The sequence below is a fragment of the Homalodisca vitripennis genome, chromosome 1 (genome assembly GCF_021130785.1).
Source record: "Homalodisca vitripennis isolate AUS2020 chromosome 1, UT_GWSS_2.1, whole genome shotgun sequence".
NCBI classification, from domain to species: domain Eukaryota; kingdom Metazoa; phylum Arthropoda; class Insecta; order Hemiptera; family Cicadellidae; genus Homalodisca; species Homalodisca vitripennis.
In genome coordinates this window covers 84,232,067-84,256,794 of record NC_060207.1, presented here as the reverse complement: position 1 = coordinate 84,256,794, position 24,728 = coordinate 84,232,067, and the positions used below count along the sequence as shown (strand labels likewise).

The 24,728-nt window shown below is 32.9% G+C and overlaps 1 protein-coding gene across 1 annotated transcript in view; it reads right to left on the bottom strand.

The window, feature by feature from the left end:
* The window catches only part of LOC124365929 (titin-like), a 256,928-nt gene that overhangs the window by 131,357 nt on the left and 100,843 nt on the right, over positions 1-24,728 (bottom strand). Inside the window, 3 exon segments of the mRNA XM_046822067.1 lie at positions 262-9,093; positions 16,843-16,972; positions 23,587-23,939. Coding sequence (XP_046678023.1) covers positions 262-9,093; positions 16,843-16,972; positions 23,587-23,939 — 9,315 coding nt within the window.

Genomic DNA, 24,728 nt, shown 5'->3' with positions numbered 1-24,728 from the left:
ATTTTCCGAATATAATATGTAAAGTACTCACTTTAATCACAGAAACTACTTGTAAATTTTAATAAGATCATTTGTTTATATGCTATACAATAAAACAATCAAAAACATTAATTCAAATCAAAGTATTAAAACAAAATCACAGTCAAAAACAAAAGTGGTGACATGCTAGGAAGCATTGAAAACATGAAATGTTAAAGTGGACAACATTACACACACAATAATATATTGAACACATGAACAACATATTGAACACTTAAATACCTAAAATAACGAGATTTGCTGTACATGTTGCCACCCCAGCACGATTTGTAGCTCTACATGAATAAACACCAACGTCTTCTACCACAGACTCATCAATTTCTAAAGTGGCAACTTCTTCTGTTACTGTCATTATGATTCTCTCAGAGGGGTTTATTTCTTTGCCATTGTGATACCAAGTGAGTTCAGGGAAAGGGACTCCTTCCACTTTACAAGTAAAAATCGCTGGTTTTTCCTTTTCTGTAATAATAGGTTCAATACGGTGAGTGAAACGTGGGGGCAACAGAGACTCAGACTCCTTAATTATAGTTTTTTGTTCCATTCGCTTTTTAGATATGATTTCTAGATCACCAATAGGTTTGTCATAATCCAACTCAAGAACCCCTTGTCTTTCTGGTTGTTTCCGTTGTGACTGGGTTGCTACTTTCAACTCTTTTCTCCAAGTTACTTCCTCAACGACTTCAGCTTCTTCTGTAATTTCTTGCTTCTTCATTTTTGTTTGTTCTTGTTTCAAAGTTACAGCTGCAAGAGATTTCATTTCTTCTGACACACTTTCCGCAGGTTTTGTTTCATCCGTAACGTCAGTGACTTGTGTAGGTATTAATTTAGTTTCAAGAGTTTCGTCATGGGGAATAACTTTAGGTGTTGAAACCAGAACACGCTTCTTTTTTCTCCAAGGTTGAGTTGGGACTTCAGAAGTTTCTGTAGGTTCTTCTTTAGGTTCTTCTGGTGTTTTATCTTTTTTTCTTGGTTTTCTATCAAGCACTTCGCTGGGTCCAAAATCATCTTCTGGGTGGGTAGAGTCAAAAGGTTTAGGTTTGCCAACTGAAATTTCTTTATCATCTTTTTCTTTCTCAGGTTTATCTTTCTTCCATGGTTTTAGTTGTATTTTCTCTGGTTCTTCTTCTTTTGGTGGCCCTTGCTTTTTTCTTAAGTTAATGTCTTTTTCTTCTTCTTCAGGTTGTTTCTTTCCTTTACCCATTACCAGTTTTCTATCATCTACTGGCTCATCCGGTTTTGTAGGTTTGTCCCGTTGCCTTTTATTTTTTTCTTCTTTTGTTACGTCATCTTTTACCTTTTCTTCTGGTTTTTCATCTGGTAGGATAGGTTGTGGTTCCTCCCCTGTAGGAATATCTTTCAGTGGTTTTAATTTGAATTTAACATCATCTTCAGGCTTTGATTGTAGAGGTTTTTCTTTGATAATTTTCTTTGGTTTCTCTTCATCTTCAGGTTTATCATCACCAGGCTTCTTGGGAACTTTTTTCAATTTCACAGATTCTGGTTCAGCCTCAGGCCCTGGTAATTTGCCTTTGCCCATTTTTAGCGTTCTTCCTTCAGGTTCCCCTGGTGTGTCCTTGGGTTTTTTGTCTTTTGGTAATTTTTTTGCTTCATCATCTTCTTTTGTAGGTTTTTTCCCTTCATCTTCAAAAGGAACATAAGTTTCTAGTTCTGGTTTTTCTAGTTCTGGCAACTTGACACGTCTTTTCTTAGTTTTCTTAATGGTTTTGGCCTCTTCATAGTTTCTGGATAGAATACCATTGTCAACGTATACTGGTTCAAGTTCACTAATCACAGGGTACTGTTCAATTGGTGGATACTCAAAATGTTGAATTCTGCTTTTCAACATGACTTTTGGTATCTTTACAGACTCAATTTCTTTTTTAGGTCTTGTAGGTACCTTCTTTAGTTTTACTGATGCAAACAGAGGTGACTCTTCAACTGGGGTTATAACTAATTTAGAAGGTTTGATTTCTTTTCTTTCTAACTTCTGTAATTTTGGTTTTTCCTTTTTCAACTGGTCAGGCTGAGTATCTGCCAACACCTCAACACCTTCTTCTTCTCCGACATCCTCTGGTGCCCCTTTCACTGTTTTCTTTTTGGTTTTCTTTTTCTTAGTTTTTTCTGGTATTTCTTCTTCCTTTACTAATGGACTCTCTTTTTCAAGACTAGTGTCTTTTACATCAGGCTTACGTCTCCTCCAAGGTGGTACAGTTGTTTGTTTTTCAGGTTGGTCATCTTCAACAGCCTCAGATTTCTTGGGCACAGGTTTCTCTAAATCAACAGGTTTATGTACATCCATATCTGGCAGTACATCACCTGTCACATCATCATCATTCAATTCCCCAGGAGTATCAGAGGGGATATCTCCTTCTTTGGATTGTTTTTTCTTAATTTTCTTTTTCTTCTTTGAGGGAACGTCTTCAAACTCTGGCATTGGTATATCTTCATCATCAGATTTTCTATCAGAAGGTTTAGGTTTGCCTACTGAAATTTCTTTGTCATCTTTTTCTTTCTCAGGTTTATCTTTCTTCCATGGTTTTAGTTGTATTTTCTCTGGTTCTTCTTCTTTTGGTGGCCCTTGCTTTTTTCTTAAGTTAATGTCTTTTTCTTCTTCTTCAGGTTGTTTCTTTCCTTTACCCATTACCAGTTTTCTATCATCTACTGGCTCATCCGGTTTTGTAGGTTTGTCCCGTTGCCTTTTATTTTTTTCTTCTTTTGTTACATCATCTTTTACCTTTTCTTCTGGTTTTTCATCTGGTAGGATAGGTTGTGGTTCCTCCCCTGTAGGAATATCTTTCAGTGGTTTTAATTTGAATTTAACATCATCTTCAGGCTTTGATTGTAGAGGTTTTTCTTTGATAATTTTCTTTGGTTTCTCTTCATCTTCAGGTTTATCATCACCAGGCTTCTTGGGAACTTTTTTCAATTTCACAGTTTCTGGTTCAGCCTCAGGCCCTGGTAATTTGCCTTTGCCCATTTTTAGCGTTCTTCCTTCAGGTTCCCCTGGTGTGTCCTTGGGTTTTTTGTCTTTTGGTAATTTTTTTGCTTCATCATCTTCTTTTGCAGGTTTTTTCCCTTCATCTTCAAAAGGAACATAAGTTTCTAGTTCTGGTTTTTCTAGTTCTGGCAACTTGACACGTCTTTTCTTAGTTTTCTTAATGGTTTTGGCCTCTTCATAGTTTCTGGATAGAATACCATTGTCAACGTATACTGGTTCAAGTTCACTAATCACAGGGTACTGTTCAATTGGTGGATACTCAAAATGTTGAATTCTGCTTTTCAACATGACTTTTGGTATCTTTACAGACTCAATTTCTTTTTTAGGTCTTGTAGGTACCTTCTTTAGTTTTACTGATGCAAACAGAGGTGACTCTTCAACTGGGGTTATAACTAATTTAGAAGGTTTGATTTCTTTTCTTTCTAACTTCTGTAATTTTGGTTTTTCCTTTTTCAACTGGTCAGGCTGAGTATCTGCCAACACCTCAACACCTTCTTCTTCTCCGACATCCTCTGGTGCCCCTTTCACTGTTTTCTTTTTGGTTTTCTTTTTCTTAGTTTTTTCTGGTATTTCTTCTTCCTTTACTAATGGACTCTCTTTTTCAAGACTAGTGTCTTTTACATCAGGCTTACGTCTCCTCCAAGGTGGTACAGTTGTTTGTTTTTCAGGTTGGTCATCTTCAACAGCCTCAGATTTCTTGGGCACAGGTTTCTCTAAATCAACAGGTTCATGTACATCCATATCTGGCAGTACATCACCTGTCACATCATCATCATTCAATTCCCCAGGAGTATCAGAGGGGATATCTCCTTCTTTGGATTGTTTTTTCTTAATTTTCTTTTTCTTCTTTGAGGGAACGTCTTCAAACTCTGGCATTGGTATATCTTCATCATCAGATTTTCTATCAGAAGGTTTAGGTTTGCCTACTGAAATTTCTTTGTCATCTTTTTCTTTCTCAGGTTTATCTTTCTTCCATGGTTTTAGTTGTATTTTCTCTGGTTCTTCTTCTTTTGGTGGCCCTTGCTTTTTTCTTAAGTTAATGTCTTTTTCTTCTTCTTCAGGTTGTTTCTTTCCTTTACCCATTACCAGTTTTCTATCATCTACTGGCTCATCCGGTTTTGTAGGTTTGTCCCGTTGCCTTTTATTTTTTTCTTCTTTTGTTACGTCATCTTTTACCTTTTCTTCTGGTTTTTCATCTGGTAGGATAGGTTGTGGTTCCTCCCCTGTAGGAATATCTTTCAGTGGTTTTAATTTGAATTTAACATCATCTTCAGGCTTTGATTGTAGAGGTTTTTCTTTGATAATTTTCTTTGGTTTCTCTTCATCTTCAGGTTTATCATCACCAGGCTTCTTGGGAACTTTTTTCAATTTCACAGTTTCTGGTTCAGCCTCAGGCCCTGGTAATTTGCCTTTGCCCATTTTTAGCGTTCTTCCTTCAGGTTCCCCTGGTGTGTCCTTGGGTTTTTTGTCTTTTGGTAATTTTTTTGCTTCATCATCTTCTTTTGCAGGTTTTTTCCCTTCATCTTCAAAAGGAACATAAGTTTCTAGTTCTGGTTTTTCTAGTTCTGGCAACTTGACACGTCTTTTCTTAGTTTTCTTAATGGTTTTGGCCTCTTCATAGTTTCTGGATAGAATACCATTGTCAACGTATACTGGTTCAAGTTCACTAATCACAGGGTACTGTTCAATTGGTGGATACTCAAAATGTTGAATTCTGCTTTTCAACATGACTTTTGGTATCTTTACAGACTCAATTTCTTTTTTAGGTCTTGTAGGTACCTTCTTTAGTTTTACTGATGCAAACAGAGGTGACTCTTCAACTGGGGTTATAACTAATTTAGAAGGTTTGATTTCTTTTCTTTCTAACTTCTGTAATTTTGGTTTTTCCTTTTTCAACTGGTCAGGCTGAGTATCTGCCAACACCTCAACACCTTCTTCTTCTCCGACATCCTCTGGTGCCCCTTTCACTGTTTTCTTTTTGGTTTTCTTTTTCTTAGTTTTTTCTGGTATTTCTTCTTCCTTTACTAATGGACTCTCTTTTTCAAGACTAGTGTCTTTTACATCAGGCTTACGTCTCCTCCAAGGTGGTACAGTTGTTTGTTTTTCAGGTTGGTCATCTTCAACAGCCTCAGATTTCTTGGGCACAGGTTTCTCTAAATCAACAGGTTCATGTACATCCATATCTGGCAGTACATCACCTGTCACATCATCATCATTCAATTCCCCAGGAGTATCAGAGGGGATATCTCCTTCTTTGGATTGTTTTTTCTTAATTTTCTTTTTCTTCTTTGAGGGAACGTCTTCAAACTCTGGCATTGGTATATCTTCATCATCAGATTTTCTATCAGAAGGTTTAGGTTTGCCTACTGAAATTTCTTTGTCATCTTTTTCTTTCTCAGGTTTATCTTTCTTCCATGGTTTTAGTTGTATTTTCTCTGGTTCTTCTTCTTTTGGTGGCCCTTGCTTTTTTCTTAAGTTAATGTCTTTTTCTTCTTCTTCAGGTTGTTTCTTTCCTTTACCCATTACCAGTTTTCTATCATCTACTGGCTCATCCGGTTTTGTAGGTTTGTCCCGTTGCCTTTTATTTTTTTCTTCTTTTGTTACATCATCTTTTACCTTTTCTTCTGGTTTTTCATCTGGTAGGATAGGTTGTGGTTCCTCCCCTGTAGGAATATCTTTCAGTGGTTTTAATTTGAATTTAACATCATCTTCAGGCTTTGATTGTAGAGGTTTTTCTTTGATAATTTTCTTTGGTTTCTCTTCATCTTCAGGTTTATCATCACCAGGCTTCTTGGGAACTTTCTTCAATTTCACAGATTCTGGTTCAGCCTCAGGCCCTGGTAATTTGCCTTTGCCCATTTTTAGTGTCCTTCCTTCAGGTTCCTCTGGCTTATCAGGTTTTGTAGCTTTGTCCCTTTGCCTCTTATCTTCTTCTTCTTTTGGTACAACATCTTTTAACTTTTCCAAAGGTATCTCTTTTTCAGGAATAGTTTCTTTTTTCTCAGGCTTACGTCTCCTCCATGGTGGCAAAGCCGTTTGTTTTTCAGGTTGGTCTTCTCCTGTAGCCTCAGTTTGTTCAGTCACAGATTTCTTTAAATTAATTTTAGATGTACCTGGTGTCGTGCTATCTGGTTTGTAGACTTTGTGTTTTAAATCATCCAGTACACCCTCTTCATTTATTTCAGGGTTAACAGGTATACTGACTTTCTGTTTTCTCCAAGGTAGGTCTGTTTCCTGAACTACTTGCTTTTCAATAGTTTTGTCAGAAGATTTCAGAAATTCCTGAGTTATATTATCAGTTTTAGTTTCAGGTATCAACTCTTGTGGCTTTTGTTCTGAACTACTTGACATTTTTTTCTTTCCCCAAGGTGTCAATACAGTCTCATTTGTCTCAACAGCCTTAAAATCTGTTTTATCAACAATACTATCTATAACTTCAGGTTTCTTCTTAGACTGTCTTGGACCCCAAGGTGTTTTATACATTTTATCAGTCTCATGTTCCTTTACTTCTTCTACATTCTCCACAATTTGTTCATCTGAAGGTTTTTCTTCTTTTAACTGAGGACTTTTTTCAGAAGGTATTAACAGTTTATGTTTTTCTTCTTCAGTTACTTCCTTCTTTCTTCTCCAAGGTAACTGAGCTTTACTATCTTCAGGTTTATCAAGAGCTTCTTCTGGTTTAACTAAAACTTTCAATTCTTCAGGCACAATACTCTCTTTGGGTTGCTTCCCTCTCCTCCATGGAAGTGTTGGTTTATCTGACAGTTCAATTGGGCTCACCTCTCTATCATGCTTTGATTTAAAAATTTCTTTTACCTCTATATCAAGTAATGTCTTTTCTTGAAAATCTTCATGTTGAGATTTTTTCATTATTCCCTTTTTGGTAATTTTAGCAGAATCCATTTCTGAAGCTTTAACATCTATGTACTCTTCTTTAAGCCCAAATGACTCCAAAGATTCAATTTTAGGTTCTGGAATGAATTTCACATGCTTCTTTGTTGACTTCATATGATGCTCATCTTCAGATTTACTTTCTGGCGTTTCTGTTTCATATGTTTTTGTATCTACATTCATTACAGTGATTTCAGATTCCTGAACTTTTGTTTCTAATGCATCTGTTAATAGAGAGGTAGAATCAAGTTCTGCCTCTTTCTTTGTTGGCTTTTTCTTGTATTTGATTTTTATCATTGTTTTTTCTGCTTCATTTTCTGAATCAAATTGCATTTCTTCTGTGACTTTAGGTCCTAGTGGTTTTAACTGAACACTTTCAAGTTTCTCCTTGATAATTTCAGTTTTCTGAATTGGTGATTTTTTTAGTTTCATGGCTTCCTGCATCCAGGGAACTTTAGATTTCTCTTCAAGGGGCAACTCAGGTTGTATTTCTTCTGGTACAAAGTTTGGGGAATCAGATCTTTGCTTGGGTAGTAATGCTTCTTCGGATAGTTCTTCTTTAATTTTTGATCTTCCTCTCTGCCATGGTAATTTTCGTGGCTGAGTCCTATCTTCTTCTAATGTTTCTTTACCATCTATTTTCTTTTTTGTCTCAATTTCCTGCTCTATTTCTATTGTTTCTATCTGTTCACTTTCTTTTTCTGTGATTAGTTTAGTATCTTTTTCAACAGCAGTTTTCAGTACACTGCCAATGTGCTGTTTTGCTCTTCTAATTTTAATGGCTTGCTGAGCTTTCAAAGTTTCATCCGTTATATTATGTTCATAAATATCTTCACTTTCTGACTGTTCTGCCTGAGTGAGTTTTAAAGATTTATATGCATCTGTTTCAAAAGAAGTGTCTTCAATTTTCATCTTGTCTACTGGCATCTTTTTCACTGTATCTTCTTTTTCTTGAGATACTATATGGTCTGGAACATGTTTTCTTTCTTGAACATCATCAACACCTTTTGAAGATTTCTTTGTTGGTTTCAAAAGCACTTCTTCAATTTTTTCTTTTTCAGGCACTTTTTTATCAACTGATACCTTTCTTAGTTTTAATGCTTCTTCTGACCATGGGGTCACCTTTTTCTCAGGTGCTACATTATCAATAGAATATTTTCTTTCTGAAATGTCAATATCCTTTGGCTTTTTTGTAGGTTTCAATTGAACTTCTTCAAGCTTTTCTTTCTCAGGTTGTTTTTTGTCAACTGAAATTTTTCTAAGTTTTACTTCTTCTTCTGTCCAAGGAGTTACTTTTTTATCAGTAGTTGTATCAATAGAATGTTTGCGATCCTTAGAATCCGCGTCTTTAGGAAGTTTCTTTGTTGGTTTTAATTGAACTTCTTCTATTTTTTCTTTCTCTAATTGCTTTTTATCTACTGACACTTTTCTAAGTACAACTTCTTCTTCAGTCCAAGGTGTAACTTTTTTATCAGCTGTAATATCAGTTGAGAGCTTCCTCTCAATCGTATCGACTTCCTTTGAAAGTTTTCTTAATGGTTTCAATTGAACTTCTTCAAGCTTTTCTTTCTCAGGTTGTTTTTTGTCAACTGAAATTTTTCTTAACTTCACTTCTTCTTCAGTCCATGGTTTAACCTTCTTATCCATGTATAAAGTATCTTCTGACATTTTGCTTTCCTTGCTTATATCTTTTGAAATCTTCTGTATTGGCTTTAATTGCACATCTTCAATCTTTTCCTTTTCAATGTTCGTTTTTTCTGTAACAGATTTCTTGAGCTTTATGCTTTCTTCAGTCCACGGAATCACTTTCTTTCTTGTCTCAATTTGCTGTGTGTCCAAAGATCTGTCTCTAGCCTGTCTTTTCCATTTTGGCTGTTTTTCCATCTGACTATCTAAAGACCTATCACGAACTCTTGAGCCACGTCGCCAAGGTGCTGTCTGTTCTGTCCTACGAGGCTTTCTCCACGGTAAACTCTCATCCCCCTCTGGAAGGAACCCTTCCATTACCTCACTTGGTTCATCACTTGTGCTACCCTCCTCACTATAGGACTGGTCTGACTCCAGTTGTTGAATTTGCTGCTGACCTACAGGAACCCCTTTAGTTGCCACTTTTTTCCCACCCTTCTCATCTGGCACAGAAGATTGATGATGTGCTGCTGACCGCCCTGAAATTAACAATTATTTTGTAACATACTGACCTACATAATACACCCTACACTCAGAAAAAATAGTAGTAACACACTACCTCATGCATGCATATTTTTAAACATACTAAAATGTTGTGTAGTTCACGTTTGTATTATACCTGTACTAACCTCAAATGATGTTCACTCTCAAGGACATATATGATTAAATACATAATCTAGATGATTTTACAAACTCATAGTGATAGGCCATCACTGGTTATCAGTTACAAATGATTAGAACAATAAAATAATGCATTCACTTAATGTTTTTAGACTACTCCCTTAGTTAAATTTACAATTTATGAGCGAAAATTGTATTTTAAAACTTTGTGATTGCACAACAATTCACATATCATAAAGGAGCGTCGCTAATCCTTTTGTTTTTGTAGAGACAATTTCTGTTAATACAAATACATCTTTCCCAATTATCCTAAAATTAGTAGGTATAAGGTGTAGTGTTATTCTCTGAACTGATTATATTGCTACACGTCAAATGGAACAAATTTTATTATTTAATTAGCACCCTAAACACCATATGGTATTTATAGAGTTTATACACTAAAAAAAACCTATATGTCTAGAACATAATTAATCAGTTCATGTTGGAGAGGTTTTGAGCATGTTCTGTTCCTCCGGATTGATATATTTTAGTTGTCAAAACTAGTATACTGCAGGTTATGACTGTTTTATTCATGTTACTTCATGAGCCTCCTTCCTGGAAACGATTGGCACAACCCCCATCCTCGTCATGTCACTAGCACCAGTATTGTTCCAGAATTTGTAAAGGACTGGAGTTTTGCTCGTGAGCACCCATTCACATTATGAGTTATACCGAGTGAATATTTATGTGCGCCTGTTCAAGTACTTAGAATTGTGAGTTTCATCTTGTGTTTTAGTTCTTGTTCATGATTTATTTTGTTATTGTGTTCTATTTAGAATGTGAATAACTATTAAAACCAATGGTCACATACGCTACATGCCAAGAGGCTACAGAGTCTTCAAAGGCAAGCTTGTGTAAGCATCACAAGAGCAATGAGCTCCTGTCCAACCATGGCACTTGAAGCGGTCTTGGAATACACTCCTCTGAGGCAGGAGGTGATGAAGGCAGCTGCTCTAAGCATAATGAAGCTTCTGGGTACAAAGGTGATAATTATTATCTCCTCAGAAGGGCACAAGAAGATGCGCAGGAAATGCAGGAATTTATATATATATAATTTCAATAAATTATATATATATATATATATATGTGTGTGTGTGTGTGTGTGTGTGTGTGTGTGAAATAAATAAATATATATATATATATAATATATTTGTTTTATATTTCATTGTACTTACTATCTACTATTAATTCACTTGTGTTATTTGCCACACATCATAATCATAAAAAATAATCAAATTTATTAATGTCAATAGATAGTTAACATCAAATGGAAATATTACATCATACAATTTAAAGCCTAAACTAGGCATATATGAGTAAGCATTTAAATATGTATCTCAAAATTGAATTAAAGGGCCTAATAAATAATTTTGCTACTTTATTTTGACACCAGGAGAAAAACTGAGTGAACGCCATCTTTTCTAAAATTTGAAGCACCTGACTTTGGATTGAAATACCATTGCTTGTATTTTATGAAAGGGTCATGTTTTGTATTTAAATCTAAACAATCTTAGAACAGAGTTTATGTATGAGTTATACATTTTGTATTTAAATTTTATTTTCCTTTTGTATAAAAAATCCTTGAAATGTTAGTCTCGATCTTTGAAATAAATTGGTAATGGATATCTATTAGGCATGCACGCAGTATTTCACTATTATTTTAATATCTAAATGTGATGGTCTTGAATAATTTTATTTCTTGGCCCATCAACTATATTATTTTATCAAAAACAACAAAATTTGTATCAATCAATTTAAATTAAATTTGAAACAGGAATGTTTTAGATCCAAATTTCATATAGATTTTCGGACTACTAAGGATTTTGGTATTTTCTACCAAATAATGGAATCCAGATAACAATAAAATAGTAGCCCAGTATTGCTTGGAATTAATTCACATTCACTCCCAGAGCATACACAAGCTGCAATGTTGCCTAGTTTAAGACTGGACACTGTGCTGCCCAGAAGGCAGTGTTAAATCTTTGCAACCTGAACACATGGTAAAATACTACTCACAAGTACAAAATTTCTGATTTCACACTTACAGACAAGTGGTAAAATCTACTTAACATAAACAATACATGCAATGTATGAAAATTTTGTTCATAATGCTTCAACAAATATAATATTTATCAGATTCTCCTTTTCTTTTAAGCATTAAAGATACAGCAAAAATATAAATTACAGATTCAACTTACAGAAAAGCAATAAATGAGAGTTGATTCTAAAAAGTTTCATTTAAACAGTGGCAGATAAAACAATAGTAAATAATGGCTTGAATTTGAATTTTATTGAGGTTTTGACTTTTGTTTCAGATGGTAAAGGATGGGAATAGGCAATACAGACAATCTCCTGGAGAGAGAAGAAGACAGGAACAGCCTGTGTGGGAGCATATGAGTGAGCTATTTTCAGTCTCCCCCATCACTCTATGTCTGTCTATATCTATATTTTCTGGGACAGCTGGAATCCTGAGTATCCCTATACTGTTGTCTGGATACAGCTAAGCTTATGACATTAACTGTGCCAATAAGATTATCAGTTATAAGTGCAAAAAGTAATTGGTTCATAAAAAAGTCCAATTTAATGTATGGCATAAACTTAGCACATAATTTTTGTTAATAAATGTTATGTGTTTTATATATTTTTTATTATTGAATTTTTTTACTCTTATAAATAAAATGACACCAGTTTGAAATACAAAGGTAATGAACTTATAATAGTCATACTAAATTTCAACATCTAAAAACTTATCTGTTTCTATTTATAATACATAATAATTGATAATATCAGTAAAAATGTTTGTGGTTGGCAACAAACTTTCAGAATGATGTCTTCACCACACTAATGATTTTAGGGCCTTGATATGGTTGTTAAATTAATGTATAACCTAGTACTCCAAAAACATAAAAAGCATGTGTATGAAATTGTTTATGCCTGTATCAGGGAACTAGCACAATTATCTGTAATTACTATAATTCAATAACTACTAACCAACTGCTGAATACCAGTCCACAGTTAACAAACAAAATAATTAATAAAATATTTCAACTTAACAGAAGGATTTTTATAAGAGGTAAAGGACATAATATACAGAGTATTTTTTTAAATGAGGCGTCATATTTTAGAATATTGTAAATAAGTGAAAGTAAAAATCATCCTATAATATTATGATCTATTTTGCTTCATTTAGGAACTTTCTGTCTAATTTAATTTGAAAATCATGTTAACTCCATTTACAGTGGCATGAAAACATGAAAATTGACTGCAAAGCTCCTTTAGTGAAAAATTAGCTATTATCTCAATGTTAGAAAAATTAGAAACAATAGGGACAAAAATTATCTAATGCAGTATTGAAATTTGAGCAATACATACAATCAATTTATTCTTATAAAACTAGTTTTTATATATTTTATATTATAGCTGAAGTTTTATAACGCTGTTGATGAAAAAAATCAAGAGGTTGAGCATGATTTAACGTTCACATAAACTAAGAATAGTTGTGGATTTTGCGATGGCATAATAATATAATTTATAATTTTATAGACCCTTAAAAGAATAAATTAATTCAACCATACGATGTTATTAAAAGAGTAACACTATGTGTTACATCAGTTTATAGTTCTAAAAAGATATTAAACACATCTATTTGAAATATTTTGTGGATCTCAGCATTTCCAATTACTTAAAAATACAATACAGATCCAAAATATCTAAATATGGAAAGTGACATAAATGTAAATTGATTATCTTTTATGCAAAATATTGTTTAAGATCCACTTATTATAAACAAACAAACAGATGTCAAGAAATATATTTTTAATCTTAAATTTTGTTATAATATATTAACAAAACAAAATATAATCTGTCTCAATAATAAAATGATGGAATGTTTGTATTCTTATCCACTTTTCACTGATCGAAGGTTAATTAAAATGTATAAATGAAAATTCACATGAGTACATGCATGCAGTGAGACACAAACGTTCTAGTAGCATTAACGATTGTGTTTGAGTAATGGGCTATAAAAAAACAAAAGAAGTGTATTGTTTGAACATTTGTTCACTGTTGTTTCTCTGAACAGACGACGGTGACGGTGGGCTGGTGCCAAATGGAGCGAGAGTGAGTTGTGTCCAGCCCAAATAAGCAGAGGTTATCAAACTAATGTGCTATAATTAGTGAGTGAGCCGCAGGAAGTATGAGTGATGTGCTGTGTTGACTCAGCTTTGAAGTAATTACAGTGTGACACATTGCCCGCCTCCCCCGCCACCCCCTGAGTTGTTGGAGTGGGTGGGGAAGGGGACACCACACAGACACCACAGCAGGAGAGGAGACCTCAGTAGTGTTCTGGCTCCGTGGAGAAGGTTGTGGTGTTACTACTGCAGTGTGCTCAAGGTTGTGGTGTGGTGTAGTGCTCTTGTGCCTTGATCATGGTGTTCAGTGTTATAGTATTGTATTATATGTTTAGTTTCAGTAAAAAAACATTGTGTAACCACCATACAGGCTTATTAGTACTAAGATAACATGCAGTACATCATTATTACTTCTAATTTAGTTTATATAATATGTTACGCTTGACTCTTTTACCATCCACACTTGATGCTAAATTATTTTAAATTGTTAATTAAACTTCAACTTAACATTCATTTTAAGGGATTACTACTGAAATTATTAATAACTTATACTTGACACAATTTAAAACATATTCTTTGAAAAATTGTGACAATTATTGCAGTTTTAAATCATAAACTCAATTTTTATTTCAAATACATTACACCAAATAACAATGCGCTTTCATATATGTAAAAAACTTTTCACACTACAATATTTTTATAAAGAAAAGACAAGAATCAAAAAGTGTTTTGTTAAAACAATAATTACTACTATGTACAAAAATAATTATTTTACACAGGATTATTGCTGACATTCGTTATGGTTTATTTAAGATTCAAGCCAATAATTTGTTATGCCTGGTTATTAAAATGTATAATTTTGTACATATTTTTATAAAAATGGACTTTAAGTAAAAATATAGTAAAAATTTATGGTAATAAAAACTGGTTAAAAGTGATAAAATTTTTCCAAGTGATCAGAAGACAGTGCAAGTTCGCAAGATGCTGTGTTCTAGGATTAGGCTGTTTCTAGGTTAACTCCTCTGATTATCTATGCTAAGTGGGTGAGCCACTTCCAGCCAACTTGACCTGCAAATCACTGCCCATATAAGGCCTCAGTATTCTGACCTTGTTTCCCCCTCCGCCACTTCCTCTGTGCTTGGCCTTCTCCCAGTTCTCTTTGTGAATGTTGTTATGTGTTTGTTTTCATGTATTTAATAAAGCCACTCCCACAAATACCTGTGTTTTATTATGAACTATTCCTTACTTTTTAGGATGAAGTGTATTGTTGTTGTTCTAGTTGAAGAGAATTTACTGTTTTTGTAACTATTATAATAGTTTGTCTCGTTTTATATGGAAAACATTATTTCAGTTTCTGAGAAAAGTCTTCCTAACTTTAAACAAGGTGTTGAATTATTTTTGAAAATTGAACAACTGAATACTGATATTGTATTACAATAATTGACAACTGATATTGTCATATGGTAAAATAACCAGTAAATTTGAACAATATGATCAAGCCAACATTTAAAATATTTGTATATTTCTTGAATATGTTACATTAATAGAGAGTACACTAATGATAGTTATTAGTGTATTTAGAGTAAAATAGAATAAAATAAAAATTATATTTGTGTGATCGACTTTGAAATAAAATCAAAATTAAACTGTTCATTCACAAGATATAAAATTCTATAAAACACTAAGGACAATTTCATAAAGTTTTATACAGAAAATATTTTTAATGGGTGCTTGAAAATATAATACAAATAGTACATTATTTTGGGAGAGATATAACTCTACTACTGTCTCAGTAGTAACAATGTGTATTGATGGCAACTAAATAAATATTTGTAAGTAAAATAATTAAATAAATCCATTTAATTTAAGAAAAAAGGTGTATGAGGCTACAGAAAATGTTTCTTCAGACTAAAAAGCTATGTCAAAGCAATGTAGTGAAGAGACTAGTGAACCGTGGGTGAAAAATAAATAACGTGTCACCTCTATTAGTGACGGAGGTATGGTTATTGGCCAGACACATTTAAAATTGTGAGTCAGTGAGAGGAGTGAGTCAGTGAAGGTGAGTCACAGGAGCTAAACTGGGAGCCCATAACGACTCACACAGGCACGCACTATGTGTTATCGCTGTGATTTGTTGGCCTATATATAGTAGCTGGGAGTGCAGTAGAAAACAACACAAGTCTGTGCCAATCCCTGTTGTTCTGGCCTGAATATCCACTGCCATCCACAACCACTGGACTTCTTTGTTCATGATCATCTGAGTTTTCAATCTCTGGCCAACTGTACTCTTCAGTTTTATAGCAAGATACTATTATACCTTATCTGCATTGTACCTATATTTGTAAATCACTTGAGAAATTATACTTCAATTTTTTTACAGTCAAGGATTGTTTTAAAGTAAGAACCTTTATTTTATATCGTCAGATTATTAGAAGGCAATTTTGTATATGAATAAGTTCATTTAATGGTCTAAATTTTTTAAATCTTCATTTAACACTGAAAATATTGTAATTTGCTCTGATGAAATAACACAACTCTCATCAATCTATATCAGTATCAGTTAAAAAAATTAAAACATTTTGTCTCTTTATTGAACATTAGCAAGCTATTCTGTGACAACCACAATGATTGAAATACTCAATAGATGCAACAAATGATTTTGATATGTTCTTCTTCTACTTCACTCAAAACCTACTCCAAGAAATCAAACACCAGGCTCCTGATTCCCAAAATACTTGAGGAGCAAGTAGTAAACGGGGACAGGTAAAACAGATGTAGAGATTTGTGGGAGGGCCAAATATAGCGGAGCGGCGGACAGGAATATCCGGCCGTAACTGAGCGGGTCAGAGCGGTGCACACGTCACCTCAGGGGTAAGGAGACAACGATTACAGTGTCAAAACATTTATTACACTCTCCGCAATTACAGCAAGTGAAGCAAGCTAGACCTTACACTGATCTCAAATCACTTGGAAAAATAATGTATACGTAGCAATTAAATAATTGTACAATAGCTTAAAAATAAATAACAAGGGTTAACAAATGGACAGGTGAAAATAATTGTTAGGGAAAGTGGTAAACAGATTTGCTGCTACAATAATAACTTGACTAGAAATTTTAACGACTAATCAATGTTAGTTGAAGGTTAATGAGGAAGGAAAAGAAACAAAACAGCTGCAGAAAGAAGAAGGAACTTTCAAAGTGGAAACTGACAGCAGGTACTTTGTTTCTCTTCGTACAAAATTCTGACGGTAATCATATTCTGTGTTTAATTCAATTTATACAACGTATTAAGTTAAAAACTATGAACCTTTATAACAAATTTATATAAAATAGCAAAAATATAATCTCCATATAAATATCTAGTGATGTGAACAACATCCCTTAGCTGAAGCTAATGTTAAACCAAAGCTAACGGGCAATCCTAAGTCAGTTCTTACTTTTGACAATGAGTTTTGCCGAGACCTGGGCTTGACCCGCAGAATTTGTAGCCTTGCAGGTGAATGTTCCTGAGTCCTCCTCGTAAGTGGAGGCAATCAGCAGCAATACGTTGTTACCTTCAGTGATCATCTACAACATGACAACAGATGGTCCAACAAAGTGTATTTACAACATACTCAATGTAACTGTACAAATTTTATTTCACTGTTTTCAAACTATGGAATAGATGAATAATGACACACTAAATTCGTTATTTTGAGATTATCATATATTTTATATTACTTTAGCCCAAGAGTATGAAGTACTGATAATTTGATTGTCGTGACAACATGAATACTATCAGAGGATTAAATATATAACATCTGTATAATAATGCTCAGTTTATAGTTTGTTCACATGAAATATTATTTGAGAAAATTAACTGACATTACTATAGTGGAAGCTCAACAGTAATTAATTCTAAGCAATACACAATTTCAAATTCGCATGAATTTCTTGGGCCACTAACTATGAAAAGAACAATTGTAAAACAATAAACTGGGGTTAATAATATGAATATTCCAAAATGTAAATCACCTGTAAGGAATGAAAAAATCTTCAAATGTGAATTTCATTGGACTGATTTAATTATATGAACTTAACATTTATAAGGGAGCATTTCCACAGCCGTACTTATGCATTCAAACTATAACTAATTATAATAAATAAATTATTATTTGAATCCAAAAACTGATCAATTGGATAAATTTCACAATTAAAAATCAGCACAAATGTTACTGTTTTTAATTTTTATCTTCAATTTATATAACATTCATTTTTCTTCAAAAAGGCTTATTTTGTTACATAACTTACAATTTAGACAGAAATAAAAGTAAATTTTTAAAACTAAATTAAATACATCAATAATAGAAAAATACCTGTGACCTAAATAATGAAAATAATATAAATCGGGCAAATATATAAAATTTACAAGCAATTGTTTAACTAAAGGTGATTGCAAAGTTTGAACTAGATAAGATAGCTCGCTGTAGAGCAAGCCAGACATAAAATTATGCATGCCATTCTTACTTTTTCTTTTCAATTATCTCTAAAAGTATAACTTATTCAGAATACCCTCTAGAGGTACTAGAGTTTAAAATGTTTTAACATCAGCAGCAAAACACTATTTGTAACAAGAAAAATACCTGACCACATTCTCAAAGAATGTGTGCAATAAATAAATATTCCATTCTATTCTATTCTAAAAATGTTACCCATTAATATAACTAAATTTAGAGAAAATTATTTAATGAGTAAATTAATTTTTAATTCACATTGCTTTGTTTACCACATTAGAAAATTATAAAATAAATCATTATTCATGTTTATTTCTTTACTTATTCTTCTTGGATTTGGATTTACAACACAGAACAAAATACCAGATGTATTTATGACATTGGACTAAACATCAGAAATAAACAAAATAAATAAAAAAGGTTCTTATAAACAATGTATCCTAAAGTGCTTTCTTTTTTATCTAGGCTTTTGTATTTGTTTTTAACTTAAAAATTCATCACTCTCAAATGTTTTAAGTTACAGCTATACTATGTATATCTGACTTAATAAGACCTGCCTTGTTTAAATACTTTCACATCAAATTAGTCATAGTTTTTAAACATCCACCATTTTTAAGCTAGTAAAAACTATTTCTTTATTTTTACTCAAAGTCAGATATTATTAATACAAATAAGAATACAAAATAACAATGCTGTAAATTAAAAGTTTATAAATTATTATTCTTTAAATAAAAACCATATACAGGCAGATTAGTTGGAAAACCAAACATTTTAGGATGTATGTATATAAGACCTTTTTTGTCATTTTGATGTAATAAGTTCTCTACTTAAATTTGGTGCAGTGCCATGATAACACTCTGTATAATTATAAATGCTGTAAAGAATTAAAAGAGAAACTCATAGCTCAAGTACACTCTTAAAAATAACAAATAATATTGACAACAGTATTCAAAAATGCACACAAGCTAAAAGTACATTTCCTAGAATTTTGTTTTTAAATAAAAAAAAATGAAAAAACCACAATGGTTTCATACAACACTTGTTATTCCCCAAATAAGAATATCATTCATTATTGGTAAACCAATTTAGTTCTATATTAAATTTCTTTTAACTAGTTTTTACATTATTGATAATTAAATTAAATTTTATCAATCATGTACACTTCAAATTTTGAATACTTCAAGATAAGAATAAAAGTGCTTTGAATTCACTAGGAGCATAATATCCCAAACAAAACCGGAAACATCGACCCTGGAAAAACACTCAAAATAGATTACAGCATAAATAGTTTACGACCAGTTTGTTATTTATGACCCAAACTGTTCTCTGTAAAATTTATTACATCATAAATAATTCTGCTCTGTGTTGAACCCATAGTGAAAACTGTGGTGTAAATGAAGATAAGAGAGAAATGTTTGAAATATTTTCCAATGGCGACATTGAATAGGGAGTTAAACAACTTTACTATGATTTGTAATGATTAAAACATATTGTGAATATTTTGAATAAACAATTCCTAAGTATACTATCAAAATACTTCTTTTAAAGTTTTAACTATTGTTTTAATAACTGAAAATATCTTAAGAAGGGTTCATTGCAAAAGTCTTTTAACAAAAACAAATTTACTAAATACTTTTTCCTAAATACATGCTTCCAAAATAAATCTTTACAATTGTTCTTCTCATACAGCATAAACACAGTTTGATAAATCAGGACAATGTCATACAATATGAGAATGGTGGTAAATATTGAAGTTATTTTGAGTTAGTAGCATCTCTCGGAGCAATAGTTACCAATGTTTTGCCACTCTGTGTTTTTATCACTGATTTGAGTCTTAAGACACAGTTCATTTTTTACTTCCATTTATGAAAATTGTATCAACCAAAATTCAACTCATTACTGATTTAACTTTTAGTTTAATTTTTTTAGTTTAAAAAAATTTCATGCTTAAAAAAACAGTAGTACAGATGAAGCTCTGTATATGCGGGGAGAATGAAAACTACTATGAGAATGTGAGAGTTAAAGATAAACAGGGTAATTGCTAGAAAGTCGAGAACAAAACCAGAGACATCAGTTTACGAGTGAAGTCATTTGCTGCACTGATTATGCCAATTTCGATAACTGTCTCAACACCTTTCTTCCACTAATACCAGAAAAATTATGAAGAGGTATAATCAGTTGCTGATTTAAAATACTTGCTCCATTTATATCAATTGAACAAAAATTAGTTATGGAGAAGATTATATAAAATTGATAGATACTACACCAAATTTGGGAAAGTTAACAATTTATATTGTAAAAAAGTGGACAATTTAATATTTTCTACATTGGATGTGTAAAACGACTTTTTAAATCATACAATTAGCAATAGAGTAGTTAAACTATGATTTAATTTTTGTAAACATATCATTTTAATGATGATATATTCCACAAAACGGAGCTTAATATATTCCATAAGGATTTCATGTTTTCCTTATAACTTTTTAAGTTGAATAAAATGAAATTTTTCTGCAGGAAAAATGTACAAAGTAATTATTCTTATTATTAACATAAAATTTTTAAATATACTAAATTGTTTTGTACACATGTTTTAATTGAGTTTATTGGTGCTAAGTAAAATGTGTTTATAAAATGCTTTATTTTGTTCCATGTATTTATTTTTAAGGTAGTGCCTAGTGTTTAAAAGCTCTCTGGAATTAGCAAACATATATGAAATTTGGATTATCAATTAAAAGCTATAATTAATCATAAACAAATCTAATTTTTCCTATTACATAAATACTATATGGTTTTTATTTCTAATATTATAATATATTATTCAAAAATAACAATGGGCTTTTCTCTAGGGAGAGAATCAAGCCATTCATTTTGGTTGTAGATTTGTTTGACCTCTTTCTATTAATTATAGAAGGATTTCTTAGTTACAAATATAACAAAGAACACAACAAGATTAAATCATGTCTTGATAATCAAATGACTATTATGCTATACATTATCATATCTAAAGTGGGCAGGTAACTTGTTCCACATACAAACATACTATGAAGCATATCCCAGTAGTAAAGGATGATCAGGTCATCAGAAACACTGCATACTTTTAAATTACATATGACAATCTTCAGTAGTACAATTTAATCCAAATATTAAATCAAAATGTGTGCTTTTAATATCAGATTTAAGAAGTTAATAAACTGACAGGCATAGATGAATGATACAAGGCTTTATTTACAATGAGCACAAATTCTCACATAAATCTGAATATCACATTAAATATCACAATATCAGACTGTTGGACTGAAAGATTAGGAAGATTCATTTTTGTATCATAGGCAGGTGATTTTGAAGTAAATGTTGACCAAAATTATACATGATCAACATTATTATGATGTTGCATACATAGAATAAAGAAAGGGGCTTTCCTTGTAACCAACAAAAATCAAGTGACACCCATTCCAAAAGAAAATTATGACAATTTTTCTAGAACAAGAGGTACACTCATGGTTGAACTCAATGGCCATCTACTAACTACAATATTGCAAGCTATTCCCGCAACATATAAAAACTCTCTTACAATGCACCATTTGAAATGTAGGACCTTCCTAATTGACCAAGAATGGTTTGCCTGCCAACAGAAATTTTTACGAATCATCTTTTATACTTTTATCACATCCTACATCTCAATAATGGGCCTAAAGCTGGTGCGCAGGTATTCAAGGAATGTAAAGTAATTGGGAACTTGGAATTCCAAAACTGGGTAAGCAGTAGAACTATGTATTGAGCAAGAATTTTAAAAAGCTCATAACATCGGAAGTGTGCAGTAAATCTAGATTCTATGTGCCAGCCATTAGAATTTCTCTAGAATTAGTATTAAAGCTGAAATGGCAGATTGTCATTAAACAGCTCTTGTACATGTCAACTTAATACTCCTTGGAGACCCTTATGATTTAGCATTGGACGCTGTCTTAGTTTCCTTGACTAGTTACAAAATAGTCCTGCCAAAACTATTTTATCTTTGACTGCATCGGACCGGAAATCAGACAAGTTTTACTTTCTTCACCCCCAGAGCCTCATATTCCATTATAATATGTTTTACTGTTCCTTCTCTTTTGCAGCATAAAGAGCCAGTGGGATCGTCATTAACCCTTTGCCTAGTAATCCCACAACTAATTCGGGAGCGCCCTACATGCCGCCTGCAGTAATCCCGAGAGCTGTGCGGGAAGCGCTATGGTGCTAAACATTTTTATTCAGGCCATATGACGTATTCAATCGGTTGTTCCAAGTAATCAGCTGTTTCTATTTCTGTTTGTGTAGTGAATACAGATTGTAACCTCACTTTTACATTACCAATTGCCCTGATGGTAAACGTTTCATTGTGTTTATTGTGAGTAAATAAATGTGGCTGTTTGTGTAATTACTGATTATGTAAAATGAGGCGAGAAAGGCTTAAAGACAAATTTTTGGCTAAGATGAGTATCTATCCCTGAGGCCTACTGCTCGGCATTTTCCCGTCACCATCCCTGCTACATATAAAAAGGACAAGTCCGAGGAGAGCATGCCACGTGTGCAGATAGACCAGCGTCGGCGAGCAATGGTGCCAGGACACAATGTGCTGGGATTGTGATGTTCCACTTTTGTTACCGACTGTTTTCACGCCTTTCATAATATCAAAGATTTCTGAGGAGGCCTGTGTACTGTTACCTTAGTATGTTTATAAGAAATACTGAATATTTTATCTTATTCTCATATTTTGTAAATATAATAACTTTTGTGCATAATTAGATAAGTTTCTATATAAATACAAAAATAAATTTAAAAACGTCTAATTGAGTGTTTTTTATAACAAATCAACTGTAGTAAACCAAAAATCACCTAAAAAAGAATAAAATTGAAAACAACTCACTTTTTAAGGCACTCTTGCTGAGAAAAAACGTACCAGTCAAAGGGATAAAAGGTCCATTATTTGGAGATATATTCAGAAATAGCCATGACAGTTAATTAGCTTAACTATCCTTCTACACTGCTCCCTGCTTATTAAAAGAAGATATATTGTGCAACAGTAGAATTTCTATAAAAGTTTATCTACACAATTGGCCGAGTTAGATTTACCAAAGTTTGCAATGTGACAAGATGTTCAGCCCTAAATGTGACTTGTATCACTAAGCAAATTATGTCACAGGAACGTTCTGGTTCAGTTAGGTTGTTGAGTTTCTTTTTTGGCTAGTATATTTGTCATCTCATTCCTGAGTTTTTTAGAAGGAACTAATAATCTCCAGAGTTACGGCAGCTGTGCAGACCAAGCAATCCACCCAACCATCTCACTTATGGGAGTTGGGAATATTAAAATAGAGAATCATTGTAGATAGTTCCAGAATTCCTTTCTTCTTTTTTCTAATATGTTTATGTTTCTGGTATTGTAAAAAAATATTAAAGAAAAAAGGAATTTAATAGTTCCAATCTAGCCAGACAGTGAACTTTATAGGACTTTAGTGCTATAAAGTCTAGTGATGTGACTTTAGTTTACTTTACCACTAAATTAATAAAATTCTACTGTATGATCAATTGGAATACAGATTGGTATCAAATAATTTAAAATAAGTTGTATGATTATTTTTATTTTTCTTGATTGAAAAGCCTTTACTTTGAAAATGTGTATGTAGCACTAAACGGATTTGACTTGAAGAAACTCACCTGGAAGTCAGGAGACTGAGGGATGAGAGCACCCTCACGAAACCACTGCACAGTGGGAGTGGGCTTGCCGGAGACTTGTGTTCGGAACTGGGCGGGGCTACCCTCAGGCACAGTGACGTCAGCCATACGTGCCAGGGTTGGGGCCACCTCTTGGCTGTCAGGTGCCAGTACACTCAGAGCTCCTGACAGGATCACCTGCCCACCAGGGCTTGTAGCCACACACTTGTAGACGCCTTCATCCTCTGGGAACACCTCTGAGATACGCAGTGTATATACGTCACCCTCCTTTCCCATCTGGAAGTACTTGGATGGCTTGATTGGCTGATCTCCTTTCAACCATTTCACTTGTGGCACTGGAAGTCACAAACACTACTGTAAAAATTTTGTTTCTCACCTTAAATTTACTTTAACCTTAACAAAATCTTTCAAACCAAATGTGTTCTAAAGGTAAATACATCTTCCACATTCCTCTCTGATATATTGTGGTGTTAAGCAATTTATACAAATGTTTAAAATCTACGTTTCCTGGTTTCCACTGCGGGATTTTAGTGTTTAAATTGGAAACACTTGTGTTACTATGAAGAATTTCAAATTGTCTCTATGTAACCTTGAAAATTTTAAACAAGTTATATAATTTTTTCATGTTTTTGAATGTTTTGTTTGCAGAAACAAAGGAATATACATTGCACTTTATTTGTGATAAATTACATAGGGCCAAGTGTGCCTAACGGAGTAAATGTTGTTAGTTTATGTGTCTGTAGTAATACAGTTTAAAATAATTGAGCAGTATTTTATTCATTTAAATATATAAGTAAATAACATTTTTAAAGCACTTTAAAATTGCATTCAATAGAATGCCCTCGATTTGCACAGTAAAATACTAATATATATCTAACATAAAATTTTCACAATCTTGTGTATATAGCGGAGTTTAAAAAACTGCAAGCAGAGTTTTATATTTCATTAATCACAAACTCATAAGAGAGTATCAACAATATGTACCCCATCTGAAAAACAAACACTTCTCCAAAGATGGGCATGGAATCAATCACTATACACACTGCCTTCTTAAAAATTCCTCATATGTCTCGTATGAACACAATCTCAATCATGAATAAATAAAAATATGTTTAGTGTAAAAA